The sequence below is a fragment of the Capsella rubella genome, unplaced genomic scaffold (assembly GCF_000375325.1).
Source record: "Capsella rubella cultivar Monte Gargano unplaced genomic scaffold, Caprub1_0 scaffold_4, whole genome shotgun sequence".
Taxonomy (NCBI): domain Eukaryota; kingdom Viridiplantae; phylum Streptophyta; class Magnoliopsida; order Brassicales; family Brassicaceae; genus Capsella; species Capsella rubella.
In genome coordinates, this window is record NW_006238920.1 from 5,800,787 (window position 1) to 5,813,658 (window position 12,872).

Consider the following 12,872-nt stretch of genomic DNA (forward strand, 5'->3'; position numbering starts at 1 on the left):
GGGTGCGATGTGGTTACATCGTATTGTTGAATGGCAAAGCGATTAGGATGTGCTTTGAGTGTGATTAGAATACAATATTACCAAATTAACCTTTAGTTATATTATTTTTGTATTTTCAATTTTCTTTCACATTTAGTATAATTTATAGTATATGACTAATAATAATATATAAACATTTCTTAACTTAAATTTATATACTAATAATATATGCAAACCAACATCCATTCTAAACATAAAATTGTAATATATGATAACAAATAGAGAATATTATATATTATGCCAAGTACAGTGATTATTTTTGTATGGACTGCCAATTTTTTTATGGGCTTCTCCCCCCTGCCACAGCCCATAGATAGAAAGACATGTTTGTCCTTCTCTTTAATTAACCTAGCAAAATCAGACATAAAGTCATTATTTCTCAAAAGCGTAACTTTCAACCTTTTCTCTCTTACCCATCAGATTTTCAGCAACAACAACGAAGTATTATCAAATGGATAAACAACTCACCCTTTCTATTTTTTTTTGTTAAATAAGTTCTCCAACTCCTTTCTATCACCGATGCAATTTTTTTTTCCTAACCTAATGGCTGACCAGAATATTTTCACCGTCACCACCGTTGAAGACACCGTTCCCGACAGCGGAACAACCACTGGCAACACAGTAGTGAACCCGCAAAGCCGCTGGAACCATTGATTCCGGCCAAAGGAAATCTCTGTCAATGTAAGTTTTTACGGACCAGATCTATACCAAATTTTGTCCATGAGTTTTTCTTGTCCATCGTAAGTCTTCCTCTAACATTCATTTTACAGATTGTCCATCGGATCTACAGAACAAAACTATTCATCAGTTAGTCCAATAGACAACCCTACTCAGCCCATGTAAACTATGAGATAGACCATTTATATTTTTGTGGGATACCATTCGTCCTTTCCATTTTTATTTATTGATAGACAAATTTTGTTCTTTAGGATCTCTGTAGACAACATAACATATGACACCAGCGATGGACAACCGTAAGAGGATATTAAAAATCTTGTTTATCCTGTGGATCTAACCAAAAATCTGGATGTTCTCCTTTTTCAACCTTCTTCCCTTCTTCAAATTATCTTTATCATTTTGTCTATAGTAAGTCGTCCTCTAACATGTTTTACAAATGGTCTATCAGATATACAAAACAAGTCTGTCAATCAGTTAGTCCAGTAAACAACCCTCCTCAGCCCATGTAAACTATGAGATGGACCATTTATATTTTTGTTGAATGCTCTACCATTCGTCCTTTCCATTTTCTATTTATTGATGGACAAAATTTGTTATTTAGGATCTCTGTAGACAACATAGCAGATGACACTTGTGATGGACAATCGTATGAAGAGATCAAAATCTTGTTTATCTCGTGGGCTTAACCGAAAATCTAATTGTTGTCCTTCTTCGACCCTTCTCCCATTATTCAAATTTTCTCTGTTATTTTGTCTTCCATAAATCCATCTGGATTTCATATGTTGTTTTACTTTTTAACTACCCATTAAGTTAATATCTGTTGGATAATAGCCTTCATCCTTTGTATTAAATAATGCAGAGAATATTTCATCTGACAACTTTTTTTCATTTATGTGCTAACATTGAGAGAGGATATTTATGTCATTTTACCTACCTAATATGGCATTGCAGAAAATGCTTTGGAGAAAATGGCATTTTTAATTTTTTGAGTTTCAAAAATGGCACCGAGAACAAAATTCCCTAACAAATATGTCTTTACATCAAAATGAGATTTTAAAATCCAAAACCTGTTTTACATGTAAATAAGATCTATTTAAGAAAAAAAAAATGTTATTAATAATGATGACATCCCTTTCTGCTAGTTGCATTCCCAAAAGCGATTCCCAAGCTTTAAACCTATACATGAGTAGCAAACATAAACTTATTATCATCTAGTGCAAGTATACAGATTAAGAAATACCATCTTTTCCATCTCCTTAACACAAGCAGCAGAACTATACGTATAAAAACTTTCTCTGCCTCCCATAAAAAATCTTCCCTGGTCCTCGATAAGATCTAAGACTCGATCCCACTGATCTTCCCTTGAGTGATTTCGAGATGATTTAGGTTGCTTTGACTTGACCTTTTACCATTTTTCTGAGGTTGCTCAGAATTTTGAGCTATAGGAGAGGTGTTGTTAAGCTCAATATCTTCAACAGAATCTGCTTCGAAAGGCAAATGACTTGCTCCATCATGGTGTTGCCATCCATCATCACCTACTGAAATTGACTCCTCACAAAAAAAAGTTGTTCAATGAGCGGAATATCTCGAATAGGATAGTTACGAAGAGTTTTTGCTTCAGGTTTTTCCTCTAATGGAGAAAGACAAACATAAACAATAGTCTGAAACAGATTATACAAATGAGTTTACTTTACTTAATAGAATTTATAGAATATACATTGATTAAGTCCCCTTTCCTTTTCTCTTTTACACAAATTTCTAAGTGTCCACGAGCCAGATTAGGTGGCCATTTAAATCTTTTACTCTCAATAGATGGATCATCTGTTTGTTCTGATCTATGTTGCTTTGTCATCCTCTTAGATTCCTAAAACATATAAAACAACATAATTAGAATCAAGAGGCACAAAGTTTGAAGCTTTTAGAGTTCAATAAGTAAATAAAGACATAGCAACATACCGAAATCTCTTAGATTACTAAACTAGATTACTCCTCAACGTTTTCAAAAACCATAGAAAAACCACCAAATGATCATGTTGAAAACCCATCTAGAATCACAGTTTAACATCTTAAGATACAAAACTTATCTAAAAGTCTAAAACCAAAGAGAAATACCAACTTATCATGTTGAGAAACCAGTGTTGAAAAACTCAGCTAGAATCACAGTTATATGTTCTTGTGCCACTTCCCTTAGAGAGAGAGAGAGAGAGAGAGAGAGAGAGAGAGAGGACCTGGTGAAAGGGAGGCCGAGGCTGGCCAGCGCAGAGGTGTAACAAAGTCCTAGCGACGGTTGTAAATCAATCATAGGCTTCACCGGCCAACATGTATCCGTTGATCCTTAGTCAAGGATTCATGTACGTATTAATTCTAAACATAAACACTTTCACAATTTTCTAACAATGGGAGCAAAAGCAAAAAATCTCTTAACATCTGGTCGATGCAATGGTGGGATCAAAGAGGTTGATGAGGACAAAGGTTGTAACGATTAAAGCATTGCAAAAAACTAAAACAAATGTAACTAATTGCAAAATGGAGAAACCGTCACAGTCGGCTTGGATTACAAGAGATTCCGAAGGTGTTTTCCTATGTGAAGGAAACAGTAAAGGAAGCTTGTGTTCTTCAATGCTGGAATCAGAACTTCAAAGTTTGTTGATAGCAATGCAACATATGTGGATAAGGGGTTAGAAAAAAGTGATCTTTGAAAGAGATAATACAACAATATGCTCAAACTTGTTCTATGTGCTAAACTAAGTTTTACTCTTCACAAATAGCATCAAAGAAATTAACTAGCACTGGGTCTTTGTTTAATTTTGGATATTTCGGTTTGGTTATTTCGGATTTTTTTTTTGGTTTTTTTGAGTTTTGAAAATTTTGCCGAATTAACCAAAATAAATTTTGTTTTTTGGTTATTTTGGTTTACAATTTTTAAATTCAAAATTAACCAAAATTTAGTTTTTTAAAAAAAACTAAATTTCAGTTATATAAGGATAATTTTGGGGTTTTCTGTTTTGTTTTGGTTATTTTGGATTTGGTTATTATGGGTAGTTTGGTTATATTAGAGATAAATTTAGGTTATGTATCAAAAATTAAATAAAAAAATTCGGTTAATCAATAACAGAACCAAAATATTTCGGCTTTCAATTTATTTTTCCTGCTGATCGGTTTAGACCTAATAAATGAAGCCAAACCGAACACTCAGAATTTTGGTTTGCCTCGGTTTGATTTTTTTTTATCCCAGGGCTAAAATTAACTATTGGGGGCATGACTTCACTAAAAGGTAAAATGCCTATGGACAAGAAGATACAAAGAAGCTATTAAAAAAGAAAGAACGCCTATGATAGTTTTCCAAAATTCCTTGCTTATTGTGTTCGAGGTACCCGTTTTCAGTTGGGTTTAATCTTCGCGGTGGCCTCTATCCTTGGATCTCTTTCATTTCCGTTTGTAGGTCCTCTTGACATCGACTCTTGAGTTCGTAGTCATGCGTCTCATGTTTTCTTCCGACTTCTCCAATGATTTTGAAAGTTTGTCTTTTGGCTTTAGTTGTTCTACTTTGTGTTTTCCGTGTATTGGGCTTAAGCTTTCGGGGATATTTCTGTTTTCCGCTGGCTTTAAGATTTCAAAATTGTATTCCACCCTTGTTTTTCATCGTTGTGTTATATAATAAAAAAATTTCAGCGGAAAAAAAAAAAAAGTTTTCCAAAATTCCATTAAATGACCTAAACTCTTACTTTATTAATTTTTCACCCCACGGCGGCTTAGCTTCGCTTCTTCACACGAGCCTTTGCCATTTTTCGAGTTTTGAATTCAAAGCAGAGAAACCCCAAAGCACTCAATCTTCTCACAATCTCTGCGATTCCCATCTCCGACTCCGAATAATCGGAAAATCAAAAATCGAGGTTTCACGGCGAAGAAAATGGGGAAGAACGAGAAGACGTCTTTAGGACGAGCCCTAGTGAAGCACCATAACCATATGATCCAAGAAACAAAGGAAAAAGGCAAGTCGTACAAGGATCAACACAAGAAGGTTTTGGAATCTGTTACGGAGGTCAGTGACATCGATGCTATCATCGAACAAGCCGAGGAAGCTGAACGGCTCTACGCGATTCATCACGATTCCGCAACCCCTGTGCCTATCAATATGTGAGTTTCTCGATTCGTTTTGTATAATTGATCGGTTCTTCAATCTTGTGAGCTCTGTATTTGATTTATCTGAATGTGTTTTATGCTCTTAATCTGAAGAATTGGCTTAGAGCTTTGTGTATTGATTGTGGAGATGCCTAAATTGGTGATTACTGTTTGTGTTCTTTGAGATTTGCTTTGTGTTGGTGCTTCTGAATCTGAAGAAGCTTCTTTGTATTGAGTCATTTCTCTCATGAGATAATTGTTCTTTGTGTGTAAATAGGGACATAGGTTCGAGTTCAAGTGGTATAACAGCTAAAGAATGGAAAGAGCAACGGATGAGAGAAGAGGCTTTACATGCTAGTAGCCTTCAAGTGCCACGAAGGTGTGTGGTTTGTATCCATCTCTTCTGCTTCTTCTTTAGTTTTTGTTCAGGAGCTATATAAAGTCTCCTTTAGTGTAATATTCTTTCTTTTTGACTATATTTAGACCTCACTGGACACCTAAAATGCATGTGGAGCAACTTGATGCTAATGAAAAACAAGCTTTTCTCACTTGGCGCCGGAAACTTGCAAGGTTGGTTCTGTTTGACCTCGTTCTTCTTCTTGCTAGTGTTGGCAATAAACAGGATAAATATATGTCACTAGAAGGCTTTTTGCTGTTCGTGGAATTGAGGGTTGCTTATATGCAAGTGCTCGAACAGTTACACAGTTTCGACAAAGTCAAATCGTTTTTGTCAGTGGTCTTGTACAATACTACAATACTTATCTATGATGTGGGAACAATTAATGAAAAGTTGAGGAGAATTTATACTTGAATCAGTGCTCATAAGCTACCAACAATATTTACTCTTGTATTTGCCAAGTGTTGCTTGCTACAAACTGCAAGATTTTGGTTATCACTTAAGTCACCTAATTGCATTAGTATCGATTTTGTTTTGTTAAATGATGGCTCTGAGGTTTCGAGTTGATATATTTATCTAACATTAGCACTTGAAGAAGCTGAACTACTTTAACAACACATATGTAAGCTCATTGTGTGTTCAAGATAACCATTTTTTTATGTGTTTAAAGGAAAGTTGGGAAGAGTTTGGGATATGGTACCAGAACAGTCAAATTAATTTTGCTTTTGCTGATTAAAAAAATATCCATTTCGCATCTTGAAGCATGTTATAGTCTACTCAAGATATTATTTTGCTGCTATTTTAGATGTATGGTTTGATTGCATGTGCAAATTACGTTGGGACTTAGTACTCTATACTTATGCATGCCCACCTACTTGTTCTCCTGTATTCAGCCTCGAGGAAAATGAAAAGCTTGTGTTGACTCCATTCGAGAAGAACCTTGACATCTGGAGACAGCTTTGGCGAGTGCTTGAACGAAGTGATTTGGTATGTCATTTTTTCCAGGATACTTTTTTCCGTCTCTCTCATTTACCTGGATTACGTTAAATGTAAAATCTCATTGGGTATATGTACTTCTCTTTCAGATTGTTATGGTTGTTGATGCTAGAGATCCTCTTTTTTATCGGTGCCCTGATCTTGAGGTAACTCTATCTCTGCCAACTCGAAGTTTTCTCTTAGTAGAATTTTCCTGATCATACCAAAAATTTATGTAAAGAATTTTTCTGACGCAGGCATATGCACAAGAAATTGATGAGCATAAAAAAACAATGCTTCTGGTAAACAAGGCGGATCTTTTACCTACTTATGTCAGGTAAAATTCTGCCTTGCTTCTTTGCCTCTTAACTTATTTTTGTTTTTCGCTTACCAATTGGGTTGTACATATTGTATACGCAGGGAGAAATGGGCTGAATACTTTTCCCGCAACAATATTTTGTTTGTATTCTGGTCAGCCAAAGCTGCTACGGCTACCCTAGAAGGTAAACCCCTGAAAGAACAGTGGGGAGCACCTCATACCTCTCAGAAGACAGATGACCCAGCTGTTAAAGTATATGGAAGGGACGAGCTATTGGCTCGATTAAAACTTGAGGCTCAAGAGATAGTAAAAATGAGGAAATCTAGAGGAGTTTCCGCAACTTCTGCTGAATCGCACCGTGAACAAGTTGTGGTTGGTTTTGTTGGGTACCCCAATGTGGGAAAGAGTTCGACAATCAACGCTTTGGTTGGTCAGAAGCGAACAGGTGTCACATCTACCCCGGGAAAAACAAAGCATTTCCAGACATTGATTATCTCTGAAGAGCTAATGCTCTGCGATTGCCCTGGTTTAGTCTTCCCTTCATTCTCAAGCTCAAGATATGAAATGATTGCTTCTGGAGTTCTTCCAATAGACCGGATGACCGAGCACCGTGAAGCCATTAAGGTTGTGGCCGAACGTGTTCCTCGGAATGCGATTGAGGATGTGTACAACATCTCTCTACCTAAACCCAAAACCTATGAGCCTCAGTCCCGCCCACCACTTGCCTCAGAGCTTCTAAGAACGTACTGCCTCTCTCGTGGTTACGTCGCCTCTAGTGGACTACCTGATGAAACCAAAGCAGCTAGACAGATTCTGAAAGATTACATTGAAGGTAAGCTTCCACATTTCGCAATGCCTCCAGAGATGACCCGAGAAGATGAAAACGAAACAGCAGATGATACTTTGGGAGCCGAAATAGTTAAAGGTTCACAGCCTGTGGAGAAAAGTGAAGAAGCACCTAGTCTTGGTCTTGAACAAGTTCTAGATGATCTGAGCTCATTTGATCTAGCAAATGGACTTGGGCCATCAAAGAAGACACAGAACAAGAAGTCACATAGGAAAAATTGATTCGGTTTTTGATGGAAATCGTGCTGAGAAGTTCCTAGAAACCGACAAACAATCACGATACATTGATCGACAAATGCTGAAACATATGATACATTTGTGAAATTTTCTTATGTAGAAATTGTGAAAATGTTCTAACAACTGTTGGCTATAGATGTTATGTCTGTGGCAAATACGAGAGTGATGCTAGTCGATATATCGATGAAGAATCCTTTGAAGCAGGTTCTGTAGTTGTAAACTTGTAATATATGTTCTCTTTGACATATGATCTGATCACTCACAAGACTCACTCATACGCAAAAGCAGTTCAATCGGGTAACTTAAACTCCAGTATTGGAATACACAAAGTTCTATTGTGTTTTTCGATTTGAGAATCTAAACTTTTTCTAAACCTTTTTATTCTCCAGCATCACACTTGTACCTAAATCAATGCACATGCAATGTTCAGAACAATTTTGATATTGCATTGTCTGCTATATTTTCCATAGCTATGGACTTTGGAGGATTCCAATAAATGAGAGAGCAAAGAAACTTTAAAGAGTAATGAAATCAACACTGTCTAAGCTTTGATACTTACGCCATGCAAATTTGACCAAAAATAAAATAAAATTTATGAACATAAAAAATGCTTGAAACTACAAAAATGTGATTTTTCTTTTTCATGAACATAAAAATGTTTGAAACTACAATCATAAATTTAGATTGATAAATATTTATGGTACCAAGATATATATAAGTCGTAATAACTATTATGGCGGTTTGTACGAAAATAAAATCTGACTTGATGTCATTCTGTTGTAGTCTTGTAGATGACATTTATTGACATCCTCATGGCATCATGACATTGCGAAAATGATTATTGTTTTATTTATTTATTCTATTCCAATTTTATACTTTATATATCTCTAGAAATGATTTCTTTTTAAAGAGTTTTTACACATGTTAAAAATATTAATATTTATTATCCAACTTTCCATAATTTTAATCAAGAGTAGTTCAATAAATTTAAAATTGAGAAATTCCTCTAAGTACCATCAAATATAGTTTTGATTCCTAATCTACCACACACTACTTATTTTTCCACTAATACCATTATTTATTAACTAAAAAGACTATTATAACCCTCTTATAAACTCAAGATTAGAGACGCTTTTGCAATCTCGTTCTCCATCTCTCTACCGTCTTTATCGTCATGCTCAGACGGTGAGTTCTTATTGTCTCCGATGAGAGTACTCTGTCTATCTACGACGTTGCTCATCTTCGTCTTCCTCCGACGTCGTGAAACTGATTTGACAATTAGAAGCGTTTCACTTCCATCGACAGCAATCTCGTCATTCACCAATCCTCCACCAGATCTGAGGGTTTGTAAAGCCTCGATTCTGATGAATCTGTCGAGTTCGAGGTCGAGATCAACAACAATGGTCTTTCCAAAGCCATCAACGTGTCTAGACCCGCGACGCAACCATCAACAGTGGTGGTTCATTTGGTAGTCGCGGCACGGAAGAAGGTTTGTGGACATGAGTCGATGGTGCTTGAGACCAATTCGTCCCTAGGCTCGACATGCTCTTCAATTCCTTTGAGCAATTAACCTCGATGATAATATAGCAAATTTGCAAGTCAAATTTTCTCTAATAGAATTGGTGACAAGGTATTCTCTATGCTCTAACTGCTTGATTAGACCAATTGTTTGCTTAATCGAATAATTTTACTTGCTATCATTCTAAACCTCTACACATTTTTTTTTTGTCTAGGAGTGTATTATGTGTTTTTGAATTGTTTAGCTAATGACACACATCAATCTGATAGTGTTTTATCTGGGGTTTCAAGGTTAATTAGTTTCGTAGTGTTGCAGAACTAGTTTACATATGGGATGCTAAATAAGATATCACTTGAAGCAATGTTAAAAAGAAACTTAACTATATTAATAGTGTTAATAATGCAGTCACTCCAATCTCTTCTCACGAGTTACCAATCCATTCACATGTTTGGGAGAGATTCTGTGTTTATATCTATATGTGCTCCCAATGAAAATCGGTAAATAGGAAAATTCTAGCAATGGTTTTACTTGATGATAAAATATACAAATGCTTTTTGCAATATTCGTGGTTGTTAGTATAGATTATGGAATCTGAATATAGGACTTGGAAATATCTTTGTGCTTTTGTGTTTCTCCCCTAGATATTGAATTAGAAGGAGACGTATGGCTATAACACTTATATAGTCTTAACGAGTTAGGAAAGTATCCCTAAACTTTTCATTACCTAAATGTGTTTTTGTTTATAGGAGTTTCATCGACAAAGGGGAAGTGAGATCTCAGTTCGATTATATCTTCAACTGCTGAAAAAGGGGTTCCTCAATTTCTTCTTGATCCGGTTCTATAGGCTGTTCACATTACACTCAAGTGACCTATGATATACATGGTGCATATATTTTAGGAGTTGATGATAAAGATAAGAAAATACTTGACTTTAAGTTTGAATTCAGGTTATTGTGGAAGACCTCTCTAAAATTCAAGAACTCCTTCCTAAAAGTTATAGAATTCTTCCTAATTTTAAGGAAATGTGTTTTTAAATCTCTATATCTATGGTTTGCATCTATGTTTTACTACATTAGTAAGAGATAATGATTTGATTCTGTGCACACCATGGTGTTCTATTACATAGGTAAAAAATAAGAATATCCAACTTGGTGTTTTAGGATAGTTTTCCTAAATGTCGATGATTCCTCCCTAAATTTCAAGGATTCCTTCTTGAATTTCAAGGAATCCTTCATAAATTTTTATGAACGTCATGTAATCCTTCCCAAATCCAAAGAAATATGTGTTTAATTCTTTATATTTTGCCTCAATGTCTCACATATCAATCCATCAGTGAGAGGTAATGATTCAATTTGTGCACATCCTCGTGTTTAAGAAAATCCAATTTTATTATGAAGCCCATCATGAAGTTTAAAGAGTCCTTCCTAAGTTATTCATAAACTTTTTACGAATCCCTAAATCTGTTTAGGAAGGCTGTCCTAAATTTTACAATGTCTTCCTAAACTTCATGAATGTCTTCCTAAACTTAATGAATGTCTTCCTAAACTTAATGAATGTCTTCAGAATCTTGAATAAGTGTTATTACCGAAAGATTTAGACTTTAATAGTCTCGAGTAGGGAATAAAGTTAAGACTGTTCTTCCTCCATTAGCATTGGCAGATTCCAAATCCTCAGCGTAATTACCAACTGGACTATGCAATGATGGTGTTGGCATTCTGTGAATTGGTTACTGCTGTTGTTGCTGAGTTTGCCTCGCCAAGAACGAAGGATCGAACTTCCCATGCGTCGGTGATCCAAACCCATTACTCGTCGGCGATCCAAACCCATTACTTGTCGGTGATCCAAACCCATTACTCGTCGGCTATCCAAATTGCCCATTACTCGTCGGTGAGTGGAATCCCCCATTCGTCGGCGAGCCAATATGAGCGGCTGCGATTTGTCGGTGGTAGAACTGAGGCGGTTGTAAATGAGGATTAGCAGCTGCAGCCATTTGTTGTTGCTGTTGAAGAGTAGCAACGAGAACAAAAGACGGCATGAAATTATCAGAGCTTGGAACTCGATTCGGATGAAGAAAATGAGCAGAAGCCGGAGAGCTAGCAAAGAGACGATCTATGGCCGGATCTGAACCAGCTCCACCACCAGAAGACAAACCCTGCATTCTCTTAAGATAAAGCCTATAATTTTGCAAATGATTGGCAACGTTTTCTCTGGTTAACCCATCAACACTCATAAGCTGCATAATGGTTTGGGGAACTTCGTTCTTAATCCCTAAATGCGCGACCGCATCAACGAAACGCTTATGCAGCTGCGGCGTCCAAACGAGACATGGTCGTTTCAAAGTTCGAGCAGGTTCGTCTCCGGCAGCTCCAGAGCCTAGATCTGCAGAATCTGAAGAGTCTATGGCGTGATGAGGAGGAGGCGACACGAGGTGAGGCTAGGTGAGGAGGAGAGGTGAGACAAAGAAAACGTGACGAATGTTATAATTGGAAATTGTTGGAGCGTGTGTTATTTGTGGCATAAAAACATTAAATGATGCTATCTATGAGAATCTCCCTTTAAAATTTTTCATTAATATATTTACAACTTTACAATTCGTTATTAGAGAAAATATAAGAAATCTATATTTATGAAACATAAAAGAAGAGATACATTACTTATTTTCAAAGCCGTCTATTACCACTAGTTGGTTGAGGATTTCGTGAAGCTCATCTTCAAGGTTGTATCCGCTATGATTCCAAAAGATTTTTCAATCACTACAAATCTCTCAAAGTTTAGCATCTCTTTAGAGAACTCATAGAACCCTTATCTTTATTTAAGTTGTATTATCTTTATTTCCGATTGTATGAACCTCTCTCTTTTGAGGCTTTGAATGGAAACTCTTGTTTGTTTAAAAAGAAATAGATATCTTTCTAGTGGAAATGGAGAGAGCAAATTGTATCATACATATTGGGAGCCATATTGATCAATGAGTTTCATATAATGTTTATCGTCAATTCCAAATTTCAGATCGGATAATTCTGGTTTCAGCTTAATCGTCAAAGAAAACATACCTACTAAACTATAAATTGGTAACCATATCGCTTTGTTTAAGTATCATTCAGTTTCAGATTGTTTTATTTAAACCCAAATTTCTATTATTACAAACTATTTGATAACTATATTGATGTGTTTCGGTTCATATATACCATGTTTAACACAATTTCTTAGCTACTACTAAAATTCTAGGCTTTTAACCAAAAAAAAAAAATTATTGTATAATATTTGCAATAGATAATATTTAAAATCGTCTATATAGTTTTAAGAGTAAATTTATTAGCAAAATGTGCTACACATATTTGATATACATACATACAAAACCCATCATTAATAATGACTACACTATGTTATAAGCTGAGGCTACTCACACTACACACAAAAGTAAATTTGGATTTGGTTCCATGTGTATTGTTTGTATCAACATAAATGATCAAACTGTTCCTTAGTACAAAACTATAAATGGCTTCAATTCGTTAAAACAGTTGACAAATATAAGTCTTTTTAATTTCCTCAAATAAATAGTTTTGGTTTTATTTTAGTAAGTACTAGTAAAAACTAAAAACATAATGCTTAAATTTAATATTAAATTTAAGTAATTAATTTAATGACGACAAAAACAAAAGTGATTAATATAAAATTAAATTTCAGTGATTAAAATTTAATTCACTTGAAGAGAGAAACAGTAAATAAATAAAATTAAATAA

At 35.4% G+C, this 12,872-nt stretch overlaps 1 protein-coding gene, 1 long non-coding RNA gene and 1 pseudogene across 2 annotated transcripts; 2 read left to right on the top strand and 1 right to left on the bottom strand.

The window, feature by feature from the left end:
• The first annotated feature begins 4,480 nt into the window (after positions 1-4,480).
• Positions 4,481-7,858, top strand: LOC17889247 (GTPase LSG1-1). The gene is made up of 7 exons (XM_006293907.2): positions 4,481-4,854; positions 5,117-5,218; positions 5,323-5,409; positions 6,130-6,223; positions 6,322-6,378; positions 6,469-6,548; positions 6,632-7,858. The coding sequence occupies exons 1-7, from the start codon at positions 4,628-4,630 to the stop codon at positions 7,596-7,598; spliced, it is 1,614 nt and encodes a 537-aa protein (XP_006293969.1). The 5' UTR covers positions 4,481-4,627; the 3' UTR covers positions 7,599-7,858.
• A 777-nt stretch (positions 7,859-8,635) lies between these two features.
• LOC111831241 lies at positions 8,636-10,235 on the top strand. Its single transcript, XR_002834460.1, has 2 exons — positions 8,636-9,243; positions 9,879-10,235. It is a non-coding gene; the product is annotated as an uncharacterized LOC111831241 (long non-coding RNA).
• A 256-nt stretch (positions 10,236-10,491) lies between these two features.
• Positions 10,492-12,089, bottom strand: LOC17889952 (annotated as a pseudogene).
• Positions 12,090-12,872: the final 783 nt, after the last annotated feature.

What these genes read in the sequence shown, in the direction of transcription:
- LOC17889247 (XM_006293907.2), top strand. Translation starts at nt 4,628, where the DNA reads ATGGGGAAGAACGAGAAGACGTCTTTAGGACGAGCCCTAGTGAAGCAC. An exon ending in TGCTTGAACGAAGTGATTTG is followed by an intron (nt 6,224 to 6,321) that starts GTATGTCATTTT and finishes CTTCTCTTTCAG; the next exon opens with ATTGTTATGGTTGTTGATGC. An exon ending in CTTTTACCTACTTATGTCAG is followed by an intron (nt 6,549 to 6,631) that starts GTAAAATTCTGC and finishes TTGTATACGCAG; the next exon opens with GGAGAAATGGGCTGAATACT.